Source organism: Balearica regulorum, chromosome 1 (assembly GCF_011004875.1).
Source record: "Balearica regulorum gibbericeps isolate bBalReg1 chromosome 1, bBalReg1.pri, whole genome shotgun sequence".
NCBI classification, from domain to species: Eukaryota; Metazoa; Chordata; class Aves; order Gruiformes; family Gruidae; genus Balearica; species Balearica regulorum.
Window position 1 is genome coordinate 83,583,691 of NC_046184.1, and position 26,482 is coordinate 83,610,172.

Sequence of the window (26,482 nt, forward strand, 5' to 3'; positions counted from 1 at the left end):
ACTCTAACGCGTTTTGCGGTGCGGTTGGGAAGAAGGTGATTTTAGCGGGGCGTAGATTGCGTGTGTGCAGGAAGGGAGAACATGAGATGCAAACAGCACCGTTCTCAGACGGGAAAGAGGTACTCACGTGGGCGCCGAGCAACTTGGTGTTTCCCTTTAACCTTTCTGAATCTGACCAGGGAGGAAGAACTTGAGGGAGAGAAGTGGAAATAAGCCTGGGGCACGAGCAGAAAAAGCCCCAGCCCCTGAGCAAGATGTCGTTGAGACATATGCTGCTCCCTCACACTCTAATAGGCGTGTGCGCAGGCAGCCCAGCCATGAGGTAGGGCCATGTTTTGCTGTGTGGCATAACTAGGGCAGATGCTTTCTGATAGAGGAGACTCAGAGACAGATCAGCTCCCTGGCCGGACCTTCTCCTATTACGGATTATCACAGGATTATCCAGGTTGACATCCAGCACTATTCCAAATTGAATTGTACCCCGCTTTTTCAGTGCCAAAGTACAAAAAAGGCCTAAGGGGAGAGCCCATTCACACCAGAAATTCAAGGAGCTCCCTTCACCTCATCCAGTGCACAACTTTCTTCCCAGGCCTTCCCGCAGGGCCAAGTGCACATCCTTGTTCCTCAGGCTGTAAACCACAGGGTTCAGCAAGGGAGTCACCACGGTGTAAGTGACAGAAATCAGAGTGTCCTCCTCTAGGGAATAGGTGGATTTGGGCCTCAAATAGATGATGGAGGCGCACCCAAAGTGCACCACAACCACAGTGAGATGGGAGGCACAAGTGGAAAAGGCTTTACGTTTCCCCTCAGTAGAGGGGATCTTGAGGATGGTGTTGAAGATCAAGACGTACGAGAGAAGAATCAACAGGAAGGAGCCAAACACAACCACAATACAAAAAATAAAAATTACTATCTCAATGCCATTATTTTCCGTGCAAGCTGCCTGAATGACGGGACCCATGTCACAGAAGAAGTGATTAATTTCCTTCTCTCCACAGAAAGGCAATGTGAATATAAAGTAAGTAACTATCAGGGACAAGGTAAAGCCAGTCACTATTGCAAAGGCCACTAGCTGACTGCAGACCCTGCCGTTCATGAGGACTCTGTAATGTAAAGGTTTACATATAGCCACACATCGGTCATACCCCATTGCTGTTAGAAGCAGACAGTTAGTGCCTCCAAAGCCAATGAAGAAACACATCTGAACAGCACACCCAGTGAAAGAAATGGACTTTTCTTCCGTTATTAGATTTACCAGCATCTTGGGAATGATAGCAAATGTATAGCAGGTTTCTGAAAAAGAGAGAATGGAAAGGAAGAAATACATGGGGATGTGAAGATGACGATGAAGCCTGATGATTGTCATTAGCAGGACATTCCCAGTGAGGGTGACCAGGTAAGTCAGGGAAAAAAAGACAAATAACGGAATCCGCAGTTCTGGCAAGTCTGAAAATCCAATCAAGACGAACCCCATCACTTTGGTTTGATTCATCATGAAGTTTCTGATCTAGAAAGAGGTGATTGACAAAAAGAAATGTGGCATGAATGGTGAGAAAAGTATCAAAACCATTTCCCCTTCCTAATCCCCCAAGGACAGTATAACAGCAGGGAGTAGTCCTCCGACACAGGTGGACAGTATTTCTACAGTGAAGCCATAATAACACTGAGCAAGAGAACTTTGTTTCCTTCTGAGTTCCCTGCTTCTTTGCAAATTCTCCTTTCATTTTAGGAATATTATTAAATGTAGTATTATAAAACATTTCTTTGCTGTTCCTTCAGCAGGAAGTAAAATGGTAAGAAAACCAAGTTTGATACTTACTCCATAGTCAGAGCAGCAGCTCAGTCTAACAGCACTGAACGCGCAGGGTAAAAATCACTTGAGGCTTTTTTCAGGCTGAAACTCCCGTGGTTTTTATCTCACTGCATAATAAAATTTGGCATGCGGGGACTAGCCTGTCTTGAAATGCAACAGTCTTCAAAACCAGACATTTTAAATACAGGGGAAGGAAAAGATGGTTTTACGCTTGGACAAGACCTTCACTGTTCATCTAGCATTGCAAATACAGTCCAACAAACCATTTCTTTCCATGGTTCAGTATTTAAAAGCTAGTGATGTCAGATAAAACAAACTGCTGGTTCATTCAGTGTCAGTGTCAGTGCTATTTAAATACGTGTTAGTTTTTGGAGTAAAACATAGCTGTAATTAACTGCTTCATCGCAATGCAGAGTGACATACGAGGAAAGGCAAAACAGGGAACTGTTTCTTTCATGCCCGTAGTGCCGTAAAAGAGAGAAACAGGGCCAAATCCTTCAGCCCTGACACTCGTTGCACTGCTCTAGAGAGCACTCTTAACTTTGTAGTTCTCAGGACCCTACGGTTCCCCTTACCTGCATGTGCAACACCAGAAACCCAATGCTGACCTGCAGAAGCTGCTGGAATTTCTTACCTAAAGAAACATAGCTTTGATGACCGCTCTGAAATCACGGCTTGATGCCAACTTTGCTCAGTCTTGCCATTAATTTCATTCCTGAGATGTCAGTAGCAGTCTTCCCTATCTCCTCGACAAGGACTGGGAAGAAAAGGGGATAGACATCGTAACCACATTCCTGTCAGGAGAAAAACTAGCTTTTAGAAATGCAGGGCGTAGAACAAGTCTTCTTAATATCTGCAATTCAAACAAGTCACACCTTTATATATCCTGTGAGACCTCTGGGGCATAGTCTTTGTGGTAAATCAAAACCCAGGACTAATTGGTAACAGTGTCATCAATGGGACATAATGAAATACTACGAACTTCACGGTTTTAATTCATAAAAGAAAACCAATGAAGCAAGGCTTCAATGCAATTAGAATTAAAAGCTCTTCTCGCTAAAAAAGGAGGAATTTTTTCCCAAATTATCAGAAGTGTCTTGTTTAATATTATGACTGGAAAACGGTTTGACTTTCAAGTGGGGGCTGGGGAAGACTCCTTCCAGGCAGTCTCATTCTTTGAAATTACTTGTAAATAGCAAAGAAGTACCTTCACATGGGAAATTCTTGTCAGCGCAATTGGAGTTCTGAGTCACAAGGCAAACTTCTGGGCCAGGAAATCAATGAGTCGACCAAAGGCAATACGTCATTATGACATAAAATGGAAACCTGGGAGTTACCTCTGTCGGAATCGTCATGGAAGGGTTCAGAACATGAAGAAATGCCATCTCTCAGACCTTGTTGTTTCGATCTGATAGTTCATAATCTCAGCCTTCCCTGGAAGATTAGACCTGGTTTCATTAGTAACTCCTTGGTTAAATTTTTAGCAACATACGTTTTTCCTTGATTTCCATTCGAATTTTCAATATTCCAAAACTGTATGGACTGAAAAGGAAATAAAAACCAAAATCAGCATAAAATATACAGCATTGTTCTCTGGGTTAATATAATTCAATAGCAAGAAATGTAAGGATATGTGTTATGTCAGAGCTCCTACAACGGGGGCGGTATTCCACAGGCTTTAGTGGCACCAAGTGGGAAGACACCGAGAGTGGTAACTGAGAAGTTTGTTCTGAACTGAGGTGGTGATGTGGCAGATGGAGAGTGGCAAAAGACAACAGACAAACTAAATCTTGTGTAGTGCCCCAAGCAGAATAATAAGCGGAATCACATATTTTGAAGCCGCTGGAAGTGAAAGTAAGTCTTTCCTATGAGCTTAGTGGAAACAGGACTTGGGCTCCAGCCCTGCAACCAGGTATCCAAGGGGTTAATCTCACTCCCATGAGAAAAAGTATGGGTGGACCAGATGTAAAGTTCCACACGTGTAGTGTGCCCAGGAGTGCCAGGCTTAGGACTCAGCAGTGTGCCTTTCACAACATGCAAAACTGCGGTCAAAAACGTGATCTGATACGGACTAGGATGATGAGATTCAGTAACCTCTCCTGCCACCAGCTGAGACTTTCTGAGATGAGGGTAATCGTTTGATGTGCATTGCCGTGTCTGTGAATGACAGTTTGTGTTCGACCCACAAGGCTGACCAAGCACCAGGCCACGGTGTTACAGTCCTAAAATCCCCAGTGTGCTTTTTAGGCTTTAGCTTTCTATTGGAAACCGTTGTGCAGCATTGCTGTACTCTGAGGGACTGTAGTCCAGAAGAAGCTCCTGGACTGGGTGGGTGCAGGATCAGGTTCCAGTCACTATTTCCAATGCCCTGTGTCACGGCCTTCCTATTCCCAAACACAAGTCTTAAAACCATGAGATGCATTTTGCAGTAAACACGCACTCACACCACTGATTATCACCACAATAGTTACGGAGCTGAGGTCTGAGGCACTGTTGAACCTCACCTGTCTCCTGGGTTCTTCCAAAATATCAAAGCTAGGGCTAGAAACCAGTCAAGGAGAAAGAGATACACCTTTTTTCCAGCTCTGTCCCCAGCCCTGGCTCCAGGCACTTAGAAACCCTTCCAAGGTAGCCCAGCCTGCATGCACCAGTGCAGCTCATGTGGCTGCACTGACTACCAGAGGGGCCTTGTGGGACCTTGGTTAACCTTTGACCTGTAACAGGAGGCATTCTGGATGGGGCTGTGCTCATTGAAGTGGTATGAGCCTCGCTGGCAGTCCCTTTTTGGAGGGCAAGAGCTACACTGAGTAGGTGGCCCCAGTGGCAGGGCTGAGGGGGAGTTAAGCACTTCAGTGGGAGTCTGGGGCATGCATAAGAGTCAGCGGAAGTCTCAGGTGACGTTGCATGCCTGGGAGTAGAGGAGCTGTAAAGCTTTTCATGTGAGTCTTTGATTGTAGGGTCACTGTTTGATTGTAGGGTGGGGGTAAGGCCAGGATACTTCAAAAGCCGAGTTAAATTGTGCTATGGAACACTGCAGCAGACTGATGGAGGACAGAATGGGACTAAATGTCCTGGAAGGTCATACGGTATCTTAGACAACCTCATCTCCATCACAGCTACTTTTCCATCACTAATACCCTGCAGAGAGCATCCGAAAGTTACCCTTGGTAGGCTTCGCTAGAACACACATGTTCTGCACTGAGGAGGGGCATGAGGTGAGAGACGGAGACAGTGCAGGGTTCTTTCTGGATCTCACTAAGAAGGAATTAATAAATGACTTAATAAAACAGCTGTTTCAATAAGATAGAATAAGAAGAGGCAGAGAAGATCCAGATCTTGAGGGGATGGTTAACCAGAGGGCCTCAAATCAAACCTCCTCTAACCCCTTCCTGTGCTTACAGGCTTCTTGATCCTCTCAGGCATCTCCCATTCTGCCCTATCACACCAGCTCCCCCATTCCTGTGTTTTCTTCCCTCCCCACTTTGGCCTCTGCAGCAGCCCTCAGCCAAGCATCCTCAGTTGCTCATGGGGAAGAAGCATCCTCCTTGCTCTCCATGGCATTCCCCTAGCACAGGGTGCTGTAGCCAGGACAAGGCAGTGAGGCACATACACAGCCTGTTTAACAGAGCATATTGCACACAGTCACGGTGCTTCTTATAGAGCAGCTCAGGAACATAGCTCGCTAGGTTTCCTGCCTCTCACAAACAGCATTTTACATCAACGACCTTCAACACTGGACCCTCCCCAGCCTCTCATTTTCCCAGTCCTGTCGGCGTTACGTTATGTGGTTACATATTCATCCCCATAAACACAAAGGAGTACAAAGGAGCAATGGCAGGCAGAGGAACCCCAGTCACCTAGGCAGAGGCAACGGAGTCCCCCGATGTGGCTTTTCCCAGGGCTGTCACAGGAGAGAGATCGACTGCGCTGTCTGTGTATGAGACCCACCAGACGAGTATTGACTCTCCACTGCTCACCTCACAGACTGAAGGGAGGAACGCACTTCTTTGGCCATGTCCTGCATCTGAGCACCTGTCGTAGACAAAAAAATAGCTTAAACAGTGACTGTTCAGGCAACACATGACTGGGTGCATGTGTATGGCAAGGTCTGTGTGTGTCAATGTCTGAAACTGAATTCTGAACTCTCAGACAGAAGCCTCCTAGTTGCTAACCACAACCAGTATGGGCTGGTTGTAAATTATGGTAACACCTGGAATAAGCAAAAGTGGCGTGTCCTGAACCCTACAATTAATAAAGGGATGGGAGACAGAACCATCCATTAGGAGGCTGATCAGACATTGTACTACTCACATAGACAATTTAGATTGGGAAAACTGGAGGCATGGTGTTCCAGAAAGAAGAGGTGGCGCCAAAAAGAAGGGTTCCCCAAAAGAACAAGGGATCTTGAGAAGAAGAAGTAGGGGACCCAGAAAGAAAAAGATGAAGATCCTGGCTGGAGGAAATACCCTGGAAGTGGGGCAAGATCTCAGGGACCAGAGAGCTGCACGGAGACAAATGCCGGGGGGTGCCCAGGGACCTTGACCAGCAACCTCTGAAACTGGTAACAATGAGCAGCTGCACAGCAGGAACCAACGCAACTTTCTGCCTGACCTTCCCGGACATGTGGTAACCTCCCTGCTGGGAAGGGAAGTTGCAGTCTCTGGGCTGTAGAACCGTGCATGTGCTGAACCTCATCAGCTCACATGTGTGAGTGTGTGTGTGCATGTGCATGTGTGAGAGACAGAAATAATCAAATAGGGGCTAATCTTGTTGGTTGTCAAATAAAACCTAGAACCCAGATACACTACAGGTTGTTGTTTATTCTGATTTCCCCATGATATTACCACAATCTGTCCCATCTTCTTACTAAGCTCCATTTCTATTTTCCTGAGTGAGTAGGTCTCTACTTTGTGTGTAAGGTCTAAGTGCCAGCAACCAAAAAAGGGGACCATGGACCTGAGGTACCAGCAACTGTGGAGACCACAGTGTGTGGATATTGTGGGGCTGTGTATGTCAGTGTGTGTAACTGCTAGTGAGCATCAAGCTGGACTAGTCAGCAAGCAGAATAAGCGGCTTAGGACCCAGGGACTGGAGTGGCCATGGGTCTGGGACAGATACTGAAGAAACCAGAAGGTCTGAAAGTCAGGTATTGGAGGGACTGGGAGGCTCAAGCTAGCTATGGGAGAGACCAGTGGATCTGGTAAGGTTGTAGGTCTGGAACAAATACTGAAGAGATCCTTTTCATCTGTGTGGTTTTTTACCCGAGGCAGCTGGGAGACCCTGGGATCCTGGGGCCAAATACTGGATAGATTAACTGTCTAAGGCCAGCTACTGATGGGACCCATATTCCTTCTGTGTGTACGTATATATTTTCCACCGAGTGTCTTTCATCCTGAGTAGTCTGCGAGGGGACAGGATCAAGGCTCTTTGTGCTCTTTGTATTTGTGTGAGTGCTTTGTTTTCAATTACTGTGGATCTACATGACAGGCCATGTATATATGTATGCATGTGTACATTTGCCAGTTGGAAAACACATGCTCAGCCTCACTACTTGGCTGAACATGGGGACATGGAACTGCAGTAGTGTTGTACTGCATTGAGATGCTGGATTTGGCAACTCCTAGCAGTAGGATTTATCCTATACTGGTATCTCAGAAACAAAATGTTCTGTACACTGTTGGAGGAAGGGGAAATACTGAGAGGCAGCGAAGGCATAAAGGGGAAAGTGATGGCGATTGTGTTTAACAGAGAAGAAAACCCATATGAATGAAGGGCCAGCAAGTATAATGCCATGTCCATTTCAGAATAAAGTGGTGTTTACTTTCTGGAAGGATCCCCAGAGTTCAAGTATGGAACTCTGGGGATTTATACTTGAGATTAATTTTTGTACTGCCTGTTGGCAATCAAAATAACGTCCCTTCAGACACATTACACAAAAAACTTTGGGTTTAAAAACAAATGAATGTAGGGAGCTGAACAGAGTGGAGCAGCTCGTTTCACCTGTGGTCTGAGAAAGTACACAGAACTTTCTTATAAGGTTTCCCGAATCAAAAAACACAGAGTTGAGCAAATCACATTTGTCCAGATGCTACAGGTAAGGAAACTCTTGTGTATAAGTGTTCGTAACATTCTTTTAGTGATAATTATCTGCTGTACCTCAAAGTGTAGCTCTCAGTTTGTTCAGCAATTTGAAGTGAAGTTAGGTATAGAATAATGGATCAAGCAACTGCAGGATTCAATATAAATGCATTTCACTAAGGTAAAGAGGACACAGCAATGGATTAGAAATGCCAGTTGGTTTAATGGTAAACTAGAATTATTTTGTAAACTGTGCATTAATTTTAATGTAGACTTAATTTAAAATAGCTGTTTTGAAGATGTTCTGACTTCATCTGAATCAACACCTGCAGTCTTCATCGTGAAAGAGCACTGTTATTTTCTCTAACAAAGAAACTCCACACCTCCCCAAAAAAACCCCAGACAAACCAACCCAGAAAAAGAAAAGCATCATGGGCAAGCTAGGCAGTAAAGCCATGTGAGATTGCTCAAAACTGCTCAATTTTGTGCAGAGATTAGAGCTTGCAATTCAGATCTACATTGCTCAGCATCGTAAGGGTAGTATGCACCTTCCACTGGAGTCAGAGGGAAAAACAGGGAGAAGGGAGCTGCAGCGTAAGGAGTAAAGGATGCAACATTCTTAGGAAAACTTTCAGTTTTCTTTCCTTTGCCTTGCTCCTTCCCTTCCAGATCCCCGTGGTCGCAGTTTGTACTGTCTCACCTCCAGCCCAGCATGCAGAATGAAACATCTGTCACAGAATTCATCCTCCTGGGGTTCTCCATCAATCCAGCCCTGCAGCTCTGCCTCTTTGGTGCTTTCTCAGTCCTCTACTCTGTCACTCTGATGGGAAACGCACTTGTCTTTGTGCTTATCTGCCTGGACTACCACCTGCACAGCCCCATGTACTTCTTCCTCTGCCACCTCTCCATCGTGGACATCTGCTATGCCTCCAACAATGTCCCCCATATGCTGAGGAACCTCCTTGGACAAGGCAGAACCATCTCCTTTGCTGGGTGTGGGACACAGATACATCTTTATTTAATCTTTGCACTTACAGAGTGTGTGCTGCTGGCCGTGATGTCTTATGATCGTTATGTGGCAGTCTGCCATCCTCTCCGCTATGCCTTTATCATGAACCAGAGGGTGTGCCTCACCCTTGCTGCAGTTTCATGGGCTTTTGGGTTCCTATTTGGTACACTGCAAGCCTCTCTGGCTTTACACCTGCCTTTCTGTGGCCCCTGCGAGGTTGACCATTTCTTCTGTGAAATCCTTGCTGTCTTAAAGCTGGCCTGCACTGACACTGCTGCCAATAAAGTCCTGATCTTTGCTGTTTGCGTGTGCTTCCTCCTGTTCCCTTTAGCTTTGATCCTAATTTCCTACCTGCACATCCTGGCCACCATTCTGCGCATCCGCTCTGCAGCTGGATGGCACAAAACCTTCTCCACCTGTGGCTCCCACCTGATCGTGGTGGGTCTCTTTTATGGGAATGCCATCTTCATGTACATGGGGCCTGGGAGCAGTAACTCATCTGGGAGGGAGAAAGTTCTTTCCCTTTTCTACAGTCTTGTCAGCCCAAGTTTGAACCCTCTGATTTACAGTCTGAGGAACAAGCAGGTGAAGGAAGCCTTACTGAAGCTTCAGAGAAGGAAAAGAGTTTTTCATTCCATGTAGTTTGAGATCTAGGCTTTCACCTGTCTCCTGTCTTTCTGCTCTTTCTTCTTGAGCTCTTCGGGTATTTCTCAGTGAATTTTAAGTGGTTAAAACATAACACAAGATATTATTCAAATGCATTTATCTCATTTTCTCTGTACAGTCTAATGAATATCACAACACAAAATGACTAATGATTATTCCTTTTATTAGAGATAACTAATTATTCTTCCTCATATGCAGCCATCCTAGGTAGGTAGAATGCTTTACCAGAACTATGGACCCTGCTGGAAAAAATAGTTTGTCTTCTCAATTCTAATTAGCAGTCAGAATGAACTACTGTGTAGCAGATTTTTTTCTGAATATATCAATTGATCTAATGAGATATTACTTTTCTATGCCATAGTTGTATTTTCTATATCCTGAGGATGTTTGAGCTTCAACTCTATTATTATAAAGAAAAAGAGAGAAAACATGATGCTAGTGGGCTTTGCTTCTCAGGAGTGTGAACAAGCCTGTGAACACTTTTGAGCCTGATACCTCTCATGTAGGAAGTGAAAATGATGACCAATGCAGTGCAGAACCTAGCTTTGTGGTTTTGCCAGGCTGTTACCCACAGCAGTTCCTCAGCCTGAGCTAGCTGAGGTATCTGCGCTCTGCAATATAGTTCTTGCACTAATCCTGACTCAGGGTGTAGTCTCTTAGCACTTTCTCATTTACCCACATTTCAAATGTCTGTCTGCAGCTCCATTTGCTGACAATTATGCTTTAGAAAATCTTCCTTGGTCTCTGGGTTGACACATCTAACTAGGAGGTCTAATGGTTAAAATGTGTTATATGTTCCACCGGTCTATCAGCTTTCATGGAATTAATTGCCTGTAGGATCATCCCTTCCAGGAAATAAGGCTACTAACTGGGATGGAGTTGTCAAAATAATGGACTACAACATGTAATTACTCTAGATCTTTCTACCTGATAGAAGTTTAGAGGAGAAGAAAAAAATCCCCTGTGAAATATGTAGCAGTTGAGAGAGCTGTCCTCTTTGAAGAGAAGGGAAATGTGAAAGCTGGCACCCCCTTCAGCATCAGGAGCCAGCCATGGCTGTGTTCACTAATGTGAAAGCACTAAATGTCAAAAATTGATTAGCCACTTACCATTTGGTTTGAACTGATGTTCATCTACCAGAGGAGACTACTGCAGATATTCTAATGATGAGCGCTGATAAAGCAGATACATTAGTCTGTTCCTACTTGAACCCTGTAGAAGTTCGGCTTTTTCTAGTGAACACAAGAAAAGCAGAACTGAAAAAATAGAAAGAGCACTTGAAATTCAAACCACAATAGCCACAGTTAAATTTAGAAAGATAGACATTAATTATAGCTGTTTCTGGAACACTGAGATGACTGAGGGATCAAATTCCCTTTTCTAAGGTACTCATGCAATGAACAAAATTATAAGATATTAAAAATCTTACAGAATTTTAAAAGTGAGAGAGAGGTGAGAATAAAAAAATCACCTTTCCCTAAAGAGGATCATTCTTGATATCAGCACAAAAAGCATTACCATTAGCACGGTACCTATAACATTTGGATAACTGGACCTGTAAGAGAGCTTCACTGCCTTCATTACCCTTACTTATCCCCATGGTGGCTTTCAGTTCCTAGGTTTTATTTGACAACCAACAAGATTAGCCCCTATTTGATTATTTCTGTCTCTCACACATGCACATGCACACACACACTCACACATGTGAGCTGATGAGGTTCAGCACATGCACGGTTCTACAGCCCAGAGACTGCAACTTCCCTTCCCAGCAGGGAGGTTACCACATGTCCGGGAAGGTCAGGCAGAAAGTTGCGTTGGTTCCTGCTGTGCAGCTGCTCATTGTTACCAGTTTCAGAGGTTGCTGGTCAAGGTCCCTGGGCACCCCCCGGCATTTGTCTCCGTGCAGCTCTCTGGTCCCTGAGATCTTGCCCCACTTCCAGGGTATTTCCTCCAGCCAGGATCTTCATCTTTTTCTTTCTGGGTCCCCTACTTCTTCTTCTCAAGATCCCTTGTTCTTTTGGGGAACCCTTCTTTTTGGCGCCACCTCTTCTTTCTGGAACACCATGCCTCCAGTTTTCCCAATCTAAATTGTCTATGTGAGTAGTACAATGTCTGATCAGCCTCCTAATGGATGGTTCTGTCTCCCATCCCTTTATTAATTGTAGGGTTCAGGACACGCCACTTTTGCTTATTCCAGGTGTTACCATAATTTACAACCAGCCCATACTGGTTGTGGTTAGCAACTAGGAGGCTTCTGTCTGAGAGTTCAGAATTCAGTTTCAGACATTGACACACACAGACCTTGCCATACACATGCACCCAGTCATGTGTTGCCTGAACAGTCACTGTTTAAGCTATTTTTTTGTCTACGACAGGTGCTCAGATGCAGGACATGGCCAAAGAAGTGCGTTCCTCCCTTCAGTCTGTGAGGTGAGCAGTGGAGAGTCAATACTCGTCTGGTGGGTCTCATACACAGACAGCGCAGTCGATCTCTCTCCTGTGACAGCCCTGGGAAAAGCCACATCGGGGGACTCCGTTGCCTCTGCCTAGGTGACTGGGGTTCCTCTGCCTGCCATTGCTCCTTTGTACTCCTTTGTGTTTATGGGGATGAATATGTAACCACATAACGTAACGCCGACAGGACTGGGAAAATGAGAGGCTGGGGAGGGTCCAGTGTTGAAGGTCGTTGATGTAAAATGCTGTTTGTGAGAGGCAGGAAACCTAGCGAGCTATGTTCCTGAGCTGCTCTATAAGAAGCACCGTGACTGTGTGCAATATGCTCTGTTAAACAGGCTGTGTATGTGCCTCACTGCCTTGTCCTGGCTACAGCACCCTGTGCTAGGGGAATGCCATGGAGAGCAAGGAGGATGCTTCTTCCCCATGAGCAACTGAGGATGCTTGGCTGAGGGCTGCTGCAGAGGCCAAAGTGGGGAGGGAAGAAAACACAGGAATGGGGGAGCTGGTGTGATAGGGCAGAATGGGAGATGCCTGAGAGGATCAAGAAGCCTGTAAGCACAGGAAGGGGTTAGAGGAGGTTTGATTTGAGGCCCTCTGGTTAACCATCCCCTCAAGATCTGGATCTTCTCTGCCTCTTCTTATTCTATCTTATTGAAACAGCTGTTTTATTAAGTCATTTATTAATTCCTTCTTAGTGAGATCCAGAAAGAACCCTGCACTGTCTCCGTCTCTCACCTCATGCCCCTCCTCAGTGCAGAACATGTGTGTTCTAGCGAAGCCTACCAAGGGTAACTTTCGGATGCTCTCTGCAGGGTATTAGTGATGGAAAAGTAGCTGTGATGGAGATGAGGTTGTCTAAGATACCGTATGACCTTCCAGGACATTTAGTCCCATTCTGTCCTCCATCAGTCTGCTGCAGTGTTCCATAGCACAATTTAACTCGGCTTTTGAAGTATCCTGGCCTTACCCCCACCCTACAATCAAACAGTGACCCTACAATCAAAGACTCACATGAAAAGCTTTACAGCTCCTCTACTCCCAGGCATGCAACGTCACCTGAGACTTCCGCTGACTCTTATGCATGCCCCAGACTCCCACTGAAGTGCTTAACTCCCCCTCAGCCCTGCCACTGGGGCCACCTACTCAGTGTAGCTCTTGCCCTCCAAAAAGGGACTGCCAGCGAGGCTCATACCACTTCAATGAGCACAGCCCCATCCAGAATGCCTCCTGTTACAGGTCAAAGGTTAACCAAGGTCCCACAAGGCCCCTCTGGTAGTCAGTGCAGCCACATGAGCTGCACTGGTGCATGCAGGCTGGGCTACCTTGGAAGGGTTTCTAAGTGCCTGGAGCCAGGGCTGGGGACAGAGCTGGAAAAAAGGTGTATCTCTTTCTCCTTGACTGGTTTCTAGCCCTAGCTTTGATATTTTGGAAGAACCCAGGAGACAGGTGAGGTTCAACAGTGCCTCAGACCTCAGCTCCGTAACTATTGTGGTGATAATCAGTGGTGTGAGTGCGTGTTTACTGCAAAATGCATCTCATGGTTTTAAGACTTGTGTTTGGGAATAGGAAGGCCGTGACACAGGGCATTGGAAATAGTGACTGGAACCTGATCCTGCACCCACCCAGTCCAGGAGCTTCTTCTGGACTACAGTCCCTCAGAGTACAGCAGTGCTGCACAACGGTTTCCAATAGAAAGCTAAAGCCTAAAAAGCACACTGGGGATTTTAGGACTGTAACACCGTGGCCTGGTGCTTGGTCAGCCTTGTGGGTCGAACACAAACTGTCATTCACAGACACGGCAATGCACATCAAACGATTACCCTCATCTCAGAAAGTCTCAGCTGGTGGCAGGAGAGGTTACTGAATCTCATCATCCTAGTCCGTATCAGATCACGTTTTTGACCGCAGTTTTGCATGTTGTGAAAGGCACACTGCTGAGTCCTAAGCCTGGCACTCCTGGGCACACTACACGTGTGGAACTTTACATCTGGTCCACCCATACTTTTTCTCATGGGAGTGAGATTAACCCCTTGGATACCTGGTTGCAGGGCTGGAGCCCAAGTCCTGTTTCCACTAAGCTCATAGGAAAGACTTACTTTCACTTCCAGCGGCTTCAAAATATGTGATTCCGCTTATTATTCTGCTTGGGGCACTACACAAGATTTAGTTTGTCTGTTGTCTTTTGCCACTCTCCATCTGCCACATCACCACCTCAGTTCAGAACAAACTTCTCAGTTACCACTCTCGGTGTCTTCCCACTTGGTGCCACTAAAGCCTGTGGAATACCGCCCCCGTTGTAGGAGCTCTGACATAACACATATCCTTACATTTCTTGCTATTGAATTATATTAACCCAGAGAACAATGCTGTATATTTTATGCTGATTTTGGTTTTTATTTCCTTTTCAGTCCATACAGTTTTGGAATATTGAAAATTCGAATGGAAATCAAGGAAAAACGTATGTTGCTAAAAATTTAACCAAGGAGTTACTAATGAAACCAGGTCTAATCTTCCAGGGAAGGCTGAGATTATGAACTATCAGATCGAAACAACAAGGTCTGAGAGATGGCATTTCTTCATGTTCTGAACCCTTCCATGACGATTCCGACAGAGGTAACTCCCAGGTTTCCATTTTATGTCATAATGACGTATTGCCTTTGGTCGACTCATTGATTTCCTGGCCCAGAAGTTTGCCTTGTGACTCAGAACTCCAATTGCGCTGACAAGAATTTCCCATGTGAAGGTACTTCTTTGCTATTTACAAGTAATTTCAAAGAATGAGACTGCCTGGAAGGAGTCTTCCCCAGCCCCCACTTGAAAGTCAAACCGTTTTCCAGTCATAATATTAAACAAGACACTTCTGATAATTTGGGAAAAAATTCCTCCTTTTTTAGCGAGAAGAGCTTTTAATTCTAATTGCATTGAAGCCTTGCTTCATTGGTTTTCTTTTATGAATTAAAACCGTGAAGTTCGTAGTATTTCATTATGTCCCATTGATGACACTGTTACCAATTAGTCCTGGGTTTTGATTTACCACAAAGACTATGCCCCAGAGGTCTCACAGGATATATAAAGGTGTGACTTGTTTGAATTGCAGATATTAAGAAGACTTGTTCTACGCCCTGCATTTCTAAAAGCTAGTTTTTCTCCTGACAGGAATGTGGTTACGATGTCTATCCCCTTTTCTTCCCAGTCCTTGTCGAGGAGATAGGGAAGACTGCTACTGACATCTCAGGAATGAAATTAATGGCAAGACTGAGCAAAGTTGGCATCAAGCCGTGATTTCAGAGCGGTCATCAAAGCTATGTTTCTTTAGGTAAGAAATTCCAGCAGCTTCTGCAGGTCAGCATTGGGTTTCTGGTGTTGCACATGCAGGTAAGGGGAACCGTAGGGTCCTGAGAACTACAAAGTTAAGAGTGCTCTCTAGAGCAGTGCAACGAGTGTCAGGGCTGAAGGATTTGGCCCTGTTTCTCTCTTTTACGGCACTACGGGCATGAAAGAAACAGTTCCCTGTTTTGCCTTTCCTCGTATGTCACTCTGCATTGCGATGAAGCAGTTAATTACAGCTATGTTTTACTCCAAAAACTAACACGTATTTAAATAGCACTGACACTGACACTGAATGAACCAGCAGTTTGTTTTATCTGACATCACTAGCTTTTAAATACTGAACCATGGAAAGAAATGGTTTGTTGGACTGTATTTGCAATGCTAGATGAACAGTGAAGGTCTTGTCCAAGCGTAAAACCATCTTTTCCTTCCCCTGTATTTAAAATGTCTGGTTTTGAAGACTGTTGCATTTCAAGACAGGCTAGTCCCCGCATGCCAAATTTTATTATGCAGTGAGATAAAAACCACGGGAGTTTCAGCCTGAAAAAAGCCTCAAGTGATTTTTACCCTGCGCGTTCAGTGCTGTTAGACTGAGCTGCTGCTCTGACTATGGAGTAAGTATCAAACTTGGTTTTCTTACCATTTTACTTCCTGCTGAAGGAACAGCAAAGAAATGTTTTATAATACTACATTTAATAATATTCCTAAAATGAAAGGAGAATTTGCAAAGAAGCAGGGAACTCAGAAGGAAACAAAGTTCTCTTGCTCAGTGTTATTATGGCTTCACTGTAGAAATACTGTCCACCTGTGTCGGAGGACTACTCCCTGCTGTTATACTGTCCTTGGGGGATTAGGAAGGGGAAATGGTTTTGATACTTTTCTCACCATTCATGCCACATTTCTTTTTGTCAATCACCTCTTTCTAGATCAGAAACTTCATGATGAATCAAACCAAAGTGATGGGGTTCGTCTTGATTGGATTTTCAGACTTGCCAGAACTGCGGATTCCGTTATTTGTCTTTTTTTCCCTGACTTACCTGGTCACCCTCACTGGGAATGTCCTGCTAATGACAATCATCAGGCTTCATCGTCATCTTCACATCCCCATGTATTTCTTCCTTTCCATTCTCTCTTTTTCAGAAACCTGCTATACATTTGCTATCATTCCCAAGATGCTGGTAAATCTAATAACGGAAGAAAAGTCCATTTCTTTCACTGGGTGTGCTGTTCAGATGTGTTTCTTCATTGGCTTTGGAGGCACTAACTGTCTGCTTCTAACAGCAATGGGGTATGACCGATGTGTGGCTATATGTAAACCTTTACATTACAGAGTCCTCATGAACGGCAGGGTCTGCAGTCAGCTAGTGGCCTTTGCAATAGTGACTGGCTTTACCTTGTCCCTGATAGTTACTTACTTTATATTCACATTGCCTTTCTGTGGAGAGAAGGAAATTAATCACTTCTTCTGTGACATGGGTCCCGTCATTCAGGCAGCTTGCACGGAAAATAATGGCATTGAGATAGTAATTTTTATTTTTTGTATTGTGGTTGTGTTTGGCTCCTTCCTGTTGATTCTTCTCTCGTACGTCTTGATCTTCAACACCATCCTCAAGATCCCCTCTACTGAGGGGAAACGTAAAGCCTTTTCCACTTGTGCCTCCCATCTCACTGTGGTTGTGGTGCACTTTGGGTGCGCCTCCATCATCTATTTGAGGCCCAAATCCACCTATTCCCTAGAGGAGGACACTCTGATTTCTGTCACTTACACCGTGGTGACTCCCTTGCTGAACCCTGTGGTTTACAGCCTGAGGAACAAGGATGTGCACTTGGCCCTGCGGGAAGGCCTGGGAAGAAAGTTGTGCACTGGATGAGGTGAAGGGAGCTCCTTGAATTTCTGGTGTGAATGGGCTCTCCCCTTAGGCCTTTTTTGTACTTTGGCACTGAAAAAGCGGGGTACAATTCAATTTGGAATAGTGCTGGATGTCAACCTGGATAATCCTGTGATAATCCGTAATAGGAGAAGGTCCGGCCAGGGAGCTGATCTGTCTCTGAGTCTCCTCTATCAGAAAGCATCTGCCCTAGTTATGCCACACAGCAAAACATGGCCCTACCTCATGGCTGGGCTGCCTGCGCACACGCCTATTAGAGTGTGAGGGAGCAGCATATGTCTCAACGACATCTTGCTCAGGGGCTGGGGCTTTTTCTGCTCGTGCCCCAGGCTTATTTCCACTTCTCTCCCTCAAGTTCTTCCTCCCTGGTCAGATTCAGAAAGGTTAAAGGGAAACACCAAGTTGCTCGGCGCCCACGTGAGTACCTCTTTCCCGTCTGAGAACGGTGCTGTTTGCATCTCATGTTCTCCCTTCCTGCACACACGCAATCTACGCCCCGCTAAAATCACCTTCTTCCCAACCGCACCGCAAAACGCGTTAGAGTAACTCTCTCAGAGCACACAATCTTGCTAACTCCAAGCATCCCTCAAGGTTTTGCCTATTCCTTTTCAACCACATTTTGCTTTTGAAATTATCTGTCAGCTTAAGCCCCCCCTGAGCTGAAGTCCTTGACAATCTGTCTCCCTTTGGCCACAATATGTGAGCCTGTGCTTCACCCCACTGTTATGCTCCCCTGGACTCCCCGTGGCTGACTCAAGCCAAGGGCACAAGATGCGGGTGCATCTCTTTCCAGACCTTCCTTCAAATCACAGGGCATGATGGCCATCACAGGCCAGGACTGCAGGAGCCTCAGCTTTCAGTGGTCAGTAAAGTCCATGCCCACAGGGGCATCTCAGCATCTATATTGCATCTAATTTTTGGTATGCTGTGCAATCAGGTGCTTTTTCCCATCTCCACCTCCCCATAGCTGATTGCGGTTTTCTCAGCAGCAATCTCTGTTTGTTTTGGATCTTGAGGGGCAGCCTCAGGGGTCTGGGGTTTGGGGAGGGATTTCACAGTGAGTACCAGACAACAGTCACTTCCTCCCTAAGATGGCAAGGGAAGCACAGCTGAAGAGCACCCCAGGGAAGGGAGACGCAGGTGACAATGGCTCTTCCAGGGAGCAGCTGTAGATGGAGAAGTGGGTGGAAGAACACAGAAGGAAAAGGCTGAGAAGGGAACTGAGCCTGAGCTAAGTAAAGGGTGAAATCCCAACTTTCATCTGACAGCGATCGGGCAACAAGTGCTTCAGCAGCAGCGGTGGCTGTGCCTGACCTGCCATACAGGGAATGCACTGCCAGAGCCTGAGCCGAGCATGTGGGTGTGTATTGGGGTTGCATGGCAAGGCTTTGGTAGCGGGACAGGGGCGGCTTCTGCGAGAAGCTGCTGGAAGCTTCCCCCGTGTCTGATAGAGCCAATGCCAGTTGAATCCAAGATGGATCCGCCGCTGGCCAAGGCCAAGCCCATCAGCCACGGTGGTAGCGCCTCTGGCCCAAACGGCACAGGGGAGGGTCCCGTGGTGCCCGGAGAGGAGCCGCACGAGGCTTCATTAAGGAGTCAGTGTTTCAATGATAGCAAGTCTGAGGGAGCTTCTGCAAGTGGCACGGGTGATTCCCAGTGCCCTTGTTGTGCTGCAACTGAGGCCACAGTGAGGGCTGTTAGAAGTTAAGACTTCTTGTTCTGCAAAGCATGTACACCTCTGCTGGTGACGATGCTACGGGCTGCCTGCACAGGGCCGCCAGCAAATACTCGCTGAAGCCCCCGGGGCTGCGAGCAAAGGCAACTGCAACAACAGGCAGTTCCTCCCCCGAGACAAGGCCAGACGGTGACCTCGGCTTCTCTGCCTGCCTTGGCCGCAGCGGCCAGCACCACCCAGTCTGCAGCTCTCCCCTTCTGCCACAGCCCGAGGGCCTCTCGGCACAGCCGCTGCAGCCATCGGTGCAGGGAACGCAGGCGCGGCAGGCATAGCGGGGGAAGACAGCTCCCAGCTTTCGCTGTGACTCCCACTTGCCCACGTACCCAGCGATCCTCATCAGTCTCGTACCGCCCGTGCACAGGGGAACGCTCCTGGTCACTTGCCTTGTCCGCTCACACGTCCATAATAAATACAACCCTTCTTCTGCTTGCAGGCACAGGCACAAATGTATCTACACGTTTCTTTTAGTGGCAGCTTGTCAGGAATAAAAGCTCAGCTCCTGCTGGTGTTACGCTGAATCCGAAAATTTGTTACTGTGGTTGGGGTGGCTAGATTGTGATCAGGATACAGAAACCAAGGGTCACCCCTTTGGAAGGACCAAAAGCGCCCCATTTCATTTCTTTATGCATGATCGGTGTAACACAGAGGGCTCTTCCCGGTCACCACCTCTAGCTCTTCCTCCGTCTGACTTTTTGTCCTCTCCCGCCTTCCCGTGTCGGCCGTGATAATTCTCTCTACAGCTCCCGGATCCCCTTTCATCCAAAACATTGCATCTGCAGCCGTCTGCCATTGCTGACCCCTTTCCCTCTCTGCACTCATTTCCTTTCTTCTTTTTTGCATCCATTTTCTCTCCCGTCACGTGCCTTGAAGGCTCTGAAAATCCCTGCTGCGATTTACAGCAGGTCTGCAGGTGCCCCCTGCGAGTCCCTCGGCTCTGCCCACGCCCACGTCCCCCGTTCAGGGCTCGGTCCCACTGATCAGGGTTCTCCCGCAGCGCCCCGCCCAGTGGAAACAACCCCACTCCTTTGGAGATGCCTGCTTCCTCCTGTCACCCCCGTGACTGAGAAAGAGCGCTGTTCTTCTCATGTGGCGTCCAACGGGGACAACCTGGCGGAGGGGACTGGAAGCTGCTGAGCCAGCAGGGCCAGTAGCAGAGACCTTGCAAGCAGTGACAGGGCCGGGACTTTGAAAGCTTCAGAGGGGGCATCCGTTCACCCCTCCTCCACTCCAGTCTTGCCCCATAGCTGGAAAAAGTACCTTGCGATTAAACAAACAAACGCGGAATATGGCTCCTTTCACAGACAGAAATTCTAGCGCAGATGTTTAACACACCTCAGGATGGGTCACGCTTAGGGACATGCTCTCCTGCATCTCTTTCTCATGGCAGGCTATCCTGTGCCACACCCCTCAACACCAGGAAAGGAGAGGCCCAAAACTCTGGTTACCCTTGGCTTATTTTCACATGTCAGGTGTTGGGGTGGGCTTTGTAACCTTTGATTGCCCTAACACACTGGAAATGTTTTAAATCTCTTACTACTGCCGCAGGTGACTGTTGCCTTTGGAGCTCTCATTATTAGTCAGCAATACCTGTTTGTTTTATAAATTCCCCATAGGATCAGTATTTATATCAGTATCATCATTTACATCAGTAACAAGAGGTTTGTGGTGCCACGGAGATAGTTTCCCAGGTGTCTTAGAAATGTGTTTACGTGCTACCTATTGTCTCTGAGGTTTAAAGGCGACGGGAGATGGAGGTATCTCTCCCCTTGTCTCTGGTGGAAACCACTTTTGGCACGTGTTGATAAACAAGAGTGAAAGAAAAGTGTGTTCCTAATTGTCCTTGAGCCAAAGCACTTCGTGCACTGAATTTCTATGGAGTCCTGCAATGAGCTGGGTCACCTGTTTGTAGCAGTTTTAAATGGGATGCATTTGCCAAATGGAAACCAGACGACACACGTCCCTATGGCACGTACGCCCTTCCTTTCTCTTCCTCTCCTCTCGTGGAGTTCCAGGGAAAACTAACGTCAGCCTAGACATACAGGATACATACTTAACACCACTTGCAGTGTGGAAATAGATTGGAAAAGTGGGGAAAAATGAGTAACAGTCACTGTCAGAAAGTGGCTTTTCCTGCCTTCCCTGCGTCCTGAGTGGGGATACGCCCGATGGGAAGTTCCCACAGGAGAGTCCTTGTGTGCTTCCCCTGGAAGAAAGGTGGGGAGCGTGCTCAGCCTGGATCCAGAACCTGAGGGCTCTCCGGGAGCCGTGGGAAGAAAGGTGTGGAACAGACCGGCCGCCGGGCTCTGCATGGGCAGGCAGCTGTGGGACTTGGGACCTTTGCTCTTCCAGAAGCCTTCACCCTCACCATCCCTCACAACCCGTGCCTGTAGGGGCAGCCCTACTGCCTCCCTTTGCAGAGCTTTATCCCCATGTCCAGCTGCGTGCCCTTGTCCAGACAGGAGATGCTAGTCCAACACACTGCACAAAAGGCCCCATGTTCCGCATGGCATGGCAAAAACGTTTATTGTACCCTTACATCATAGATACGGAACTGGCAAGAGCCCTGCAAATGTGAAAACCCTTGCCTTGCCTTGCTGGTGTGGGGCAAGAGCTTCTGCTTTTTGCTCACTTGACAGCAGCAGTGGCGCGGGCAGGTGCATCCCTTTGTCTGGGGCACCTCTTCCTGTTCTTGGTCGTCTTCTTTTTGGAGGGTGAGGCCACGCGCTGGCTGTGGGGGACAGCCCTGCCGCCGCCCCTGGGCACGCTGACTCGCAGGAGCTGCTTGAGCACGGAGTTCTTTTGCACCACTGTCCGCAAGTGCGATGGAGAAATGCGCTGCTGCTTGCTCTTCTTGGAAATCTTGCCAGCCACGACCATGGTCTTGTGCGTCACCCACTGCAGCACCGCAGCCAGATAGACGGGGGCCCCGGCTCCAAAGCGCTCAGCAAAGCGGCCTCTGCGCAGCTGCCTGTCTACGCGGCTCACAGGGAAGAGCAGCCCGGCCCGGGAGGACCGGGAGGAGCGGCTCTTTTTGGCCTTTGCTTCGCTGCCTTCGGAGGGGTCCCCAGAACCTGTCGCTTCGGGCTCCCTCTCCTGCTCGGGCACCGTGCAGACCTCCTCTGCTCCAGACATGCTGCTCGCAGCTTGCTCACGCAGGAATCTCCACGCTGCGCCTTTCCCCTGCCCTGCCTGCCTTGCCCGCCTGTCCTTGCGTTCCTTGCTGGCCCTCGCTAGTGGCTCCTGTCTCCAGGCTCGGCTTGCCAGGGCCTGGCCAAGCCTTGCCTGGGCAGGGCGTCCCCACGTGCTCTCCCAGGACCCACCCCTCGGTTGAAGGGCTCAGCTCAGGGCCTCTCCTGCGCAGGCTCTGGCCCTTCGCTTACCTGGGCAGCAGCGGTGAGGGCTCTTCCAGAGTGGCGGGGACCAATAGGAAAGGACTTCCTCTGCGACCTCACCTCCCTGCTTGTGACATCATCCCAGCTGGCCCCACCCTTTGCGGGTGAGCTCAGGGAGCAGCTCTGCTCCCCACTTCCGCTCCTGTTTTCCATGGCAGAGGCTTTCCCAGCGCTTGGCACAGGGAGGGGGAGCTGCTACAGGGCCAAGCGCTCTCCTCTGCCTTCTCCTCCCTGGCCCTGCCCTGCAACAGCTCTCCCTTCAGCCCTCGCCTCTGCCCTCCCACCCAAACCCACATTGCACTCTTGGGGAGAGGACCTCCTTCCCCTTGCCCTTCCCCATGTCATGGGATCCCAGAGCCACAGAACTGCTGAAGTCACAAGGAGCCCTTCAAGATCCTCCAGACCAACCCCTTTCCCAAGCAGTTTCAATTAGATCAGGTTGCCCAGACTTGAGTCCCCTTGGGTTTTGAGTAGCTCTGCAGGTGGAGACTCCATATCCTCTCCATGCAACCCCCGTGAGCCTTTGCCTCTCCGGGTTGAACAGCCTCAGCTGTCTCAGCTCTTCTGTCCAGCCGAAGCCCACATTGTCCTGTGCCTTCCTCTTCCAATGCCCCTTCCCTTTCCCTTCCCTCTCTGCCCCCTGTTTGGCAGGGCAGGGTGGAGAGTGACCCAGGCAGAAGGAATCCCAAACCTGCCCCGATGCCTGCTGTGGTTAAGAAAGACACAGGTGCCTGGGGCAGGTGTGTCTGGGCAAGGCTGCGGAGCAGAAATGCCTTGAGAACATCTCAAGGACTGCAGAATATTCCAGTTTGCAGCACCGTGTCTCCTGTACTTCACCCCAGAGGCAATGGGCTTTGTCGGGATTTGTATCCTGAGGTCTCTTCAAGTACCTTCCATCAAGATAAATGTGTTAGAGACATTTACTTTTGATTTCTGAACGTTCAGCCTTTTGGGCTGTTCGTAGAAATAGAGGTAGTTTTTCAGATGGCACAGAGGAGTAATTTTTTTTATAACATATCATTTAGGTACTTTGGAAGTCCACTTCCTCCTCACATTGCCCAAAGTAGTTTTCACACTTCAACTCAAATAGTAAAGCTGGGTCTTCCCCTTGGCCCCACCTTTCTCTCACGCCTTTGTGTCGTGGTTTAGCCCCAGCCAGCTACTAGGGGTTGCCCCAACCATGTTGGGATGGGGAGAATTGGAAGAAAGAGGTGAAACTCGTTGTTTGGGAGAAGGACAGTTTAATAGGACAGCCGAGGAAGAGGGAAGTAACAACAACAGTACTAATAAAAGAATATACAAAGCAGGTGATACACAATGCAATTTGTTCACTGCCCGGAACCTGATGCCCAGCCCATCTGCCAGCAGCAACCCCTCCTTCCCGGCCAGCTCCCCTTATATACTGAGTATGACATCATATGGTATGGAATACCCCTTTGGCTAGTTTGGGTCAGCTGTCCCGGCTGTGTTCCCTCCCAGCTTCTTGTGAAAATTATCCCAACCAAAAACCAGGACACTTTTCAAATTTTCCACTGTTTGCTCTTACACTCCTTGGTTCAGGGGCACCTTTGTAAGTGTACGTGTCAGCCTGGCAAGATGCAGAGGCTGTTCCTGTCAAAGTGTGGCAGCCGGACTTGATTTCCTTTTTCCAGGTTAGCTCTTGCAGAGGTGTGGAGGAGGTAAATCATGCTGCTTCGTATAAGAGCAATATCTCATGGACTCAGAGCTGTGCCTTTCCTAGTGTTCTGAGAATAGTCATGAAGTTTTGGAACCACTCTCTGGGATGATGGAAAGACGAATAGCCTCCATGCATGAGGTCATTTCAGAAATAGAGTGTTTTCAATGCCTGTACCACTAGCAGGAATGCATTCAATTTTATCTTTGGCTTATGGTATAGATAGTAAATTCTTGTTGCTTTCCAATTTCCCCAGACTTCTTACTATTGATATAATCTGATTTTTAATGCCTCAGTCAGTGTAAGCAGTCATAGATCCACATTAATATCTATGAACCCTGCTACTTTTATGGCATTTTTCCTTACATGTACTCCACACATTGAGGCTCCTGGTATCCATGATCATCTCGCAAAGAGCAGGAACTTCTTGATAGAATAAATGCTTGTGTGGCAGTATCTTACAAAGCCATTGGATTAAGTTTTCCTAGATTTCTTTAGCATACTGGAAACTAGAAATCTACCTTTAAAATTAATAGCCAATATTCCCGATATCATATGATTCAAACAGCTTGGGTGAAATACCAAATATTGTAGGAGACTTCATATGCCAATACTTTTATGAACCCACAACAGAAATTAAAATTCTGTTCTTGAGTAGTTCTGCTCATAGAAGTCACCTGTTTATTACGGGTATCGCTAATTTCTAGTTGTTGGGAAGATAACGGTCTGCAGCTTAGCTTTTGCCCCAGCTCTCATGGAACTGAGTTCACTTGTTTATCAAAAAGTAGCTGCTTCTAAGTAGAAAGCACAACAGGGAGACAGTGCTACTTCTCTGGATAAGACAGCTGGGACCCAGCCACCCAGTCTGGGAGTGTGAAATCCCTTCAAATCTGGGGCACAAGGGTTAAGACATCCCATTTTACTATTCATTCGGAAAAAAACCCCTTGCCTTAAAAATCTCCTTGCAGAGACCTCACGGGGCGGGGGGGGGGGGGGGGGGGCACAAAGAGGGGAGAGCATTAAGGGTGTTCTGAAATATGAACGGGACGACAGCGGCCACAGCGATGGTTTTGAGGAGCAAACCTTGTCACAGTTCATGCTGGCAAAGTGCCCTTACCTGTTTGTGGCACAATGACAGGACAAGAGGAAATGGCCTCAAGTTGCACCAGGGGAGGTTTAGATTGGATGTTAGGAAAAATTTCTTCACCGAAAGGGTTATCAAGCCCCGGAACAGGCTGCCCAGGGAAGTGGTTGAGTCACCACCCCTGGAGGTAATTAAAAGACGTGTAGCTGTGGTGCTTAGGGACATGGTTTAGTGGTGGACTTGGCAGTGCTAGGTTAACGGTTGGACTTGGTGATCTTGAGGGTCTTTTCCAACCTAAACGGATTCTATGATTCTACGACCAGAAGGTGGCAGCAGGTCCCTCCATTTCCTTTAGGAGATGGGTGGTGGTTTTGCTGTCCTACAAAGGCAAACTTCATTGATGTCTGTGCTACAGGCACTTAGAAGCAGGGCACGGGAATAAAGAAAATCCTAATCTTAAAAGTGCAATTCCTATTTCATCCTTCATACACTCTTGGTTTTATCTAAATAAGAATTTTGCCCTTATTAGCTATGCAGTAATCTACGTTGGTTTAAAAGTCAGCACATGAGATTACATACTGCATTCAGTTTCTGTTTGATAACATTCTAGCAACAAATTTTAGTATACTAAACTTACTATATTATTATACTATAACATAGTGTAATTTTAAAATAATGAAGAATTGCTAACTACGGGATGTGTTTTAAAGTATAAAATCCTGCTGGTTTAATTGCTATGTTATAAAAAATGTATTTTTCATAGAATTATAGAATCATAGAATGGTTTGGGTTGGAAGGGACCTTAAAGATCATCCAGTTTCAACCCCCCTGCTGCGGGCAGGGACACCCTCCACTAGACCACGTTGCCCAAAGCCTCATCCAACCTGGTCTTAAACACTTCCAGGGATGGGGCATCCACAACCTCCCTGGGCAACCTGTTCCAGTACCTCACCACTCTATCAGTAAAGAATTTCTTTCTATCATCTGATCTAAATTGACCCTCCTTCAGCTTAAACCCATTACCCCTTGTCCTGTCACTACACTCCCTAATAAACAGTCTCTCTCCATCTTTCCTGTAGGCCCCCTTCAGGTACTGGTAAGCCACAATTAGATCTCCCTGGAGCCTTCTCTTCTCCAGGCTGAACAATCCCAACTCTCTCAGCCTGTCCTCATAGGAAAGGTGCTCCATCCCTCTGATCAGCTTCGTGGCCCTCCTCTGGACTCACTCCAACAGCTCCATGTCTCTTGTACTGGGGCCCCCAGAGCTGGATGCAGTACTCCAGGTGGGGTCTCACCAGAGCAGAGTAGAGGGGCAGGATCACCTCCCTCGACCTGCTGGTCACACCTCTTTTGA

General features: G+C 47.3%; 4 protein-coding genes across 6 annotated transcripts; 2 read left to right on the forward strand and 2 right to left on the reverse strand.

Annotated features, from left to right (window-relative positions):
- Positions 1–562: 562 nt before the first annotated feature.
- Positions 563–1,501, reverse strand: LOC104634583 (olfactory receptor 10R2). Its single transcript, XM_010301144.2, has one exon. It carries the CDS (start codon positions 1,493–1,495, stop codon positions 563–565), a length of 933 nt encoding a protein of 310 aa, XP_010299446.1. The 5' UTR covers positions 1,496–1,501.
- A 1,134-nt stretch (positions 1,502–2,635) lies between these two features.
- On the forward strand, positions 2,636–9,542 carry LOC104630018 (olfactory receptor 2A12). 3 transcript variants are annotated; one of them, XM_075742903.1, is made up of 2 exons: positions 2,636–2,644; positions 8,610–9,542. In XM_075742903.1, exons 1-2 carry the CDS (start codon positions 2,636–2,638, stop codon positions 9,540–9,542), a joined length of 942 nt encoding a protein of 313 aa, XP_075599018.1. The 3 variants fall into 3 exon arrangements, with proteins under 3 accessions (XP_075599018.1, XP_075599017.1, XP_010310130.2); XM_075742902.1 differs by lacking the exon at positions 2,636–2,644 and adding an exon at positions 4,880–4,891; XM_010311828.2 differs by lacking the exon at positions 2,636–2,644 and having other exon boundaries at positions 8,604–9,542.
- Positions 9,543–16,285: 6,743 nt separating this feature from the next.
- On the forward strand, positions 16,286–17,224 carry LOC142601116 (olfactory receptor 10R2-like). Its single transcript, XM_075749720.1, has one exon. The coding sequence runs from the start codon at positions 16,292–16,294 to the stop codon at positions 17,222–17,224; it is 933 nt and encodes a 310-aa protein (XP_075605835.1). The 5' UTR covers positions 16,286–16,291.
- A 4,378-nt stretch (positions 17,225–21,602) lies between these two features.
- Positions 21,603–22,522, reverse strand: LOC142601421 (uncharacterized). Its single transcript, XM_075750741.1, has 2 exons — positions 22,358–22,522; positions 21,603–22,259 (listed from the first exon to the last, which is right to left on the reverse strand). Exons 1-2 carry the CDS (start codon positions 22,520–22,522, stop codon positions 21,603–21,605), a joined length of 822 nt encoding a protein of 273 aa, XP_075606856.1.
- Between the last annotated feature and the right edge of the window lie 3,960 nt (positions 22,523–26,482).

Bases quoted from the DNA above. Each gene is read 5' to 3' on its own strand.
- LOC104634583 (XM_010301144.2), bottom strand. From the start codon at position 1,495: ATGATGAATCAAACCAAAGTGATGGGGTTCGTCTTGATTGGATTTTCA.
- LOC142601116 (XM_075749720.1), top strand. From the start codon at position 16,292: ATGATGAATCAAACCAAAGTGATGGGGTTCGTCTTGATTGGATTTTCA.
- LOC142601421 (XM_075750741.1), bottom strand. From the start codon at position 22,522: ATGGAAAACAGGAGCGGAAGTGGGGAGCAGAGCTGCTCCCTGAGCTCA. The intron at 22,260-22,357 runs GTAAGCGAAGGG...CGCCCTGCCCAG, and splicing joins CCCTCACCGCTGCTGCCCAG to GCAAGGCTTGGCCAGGCCCT.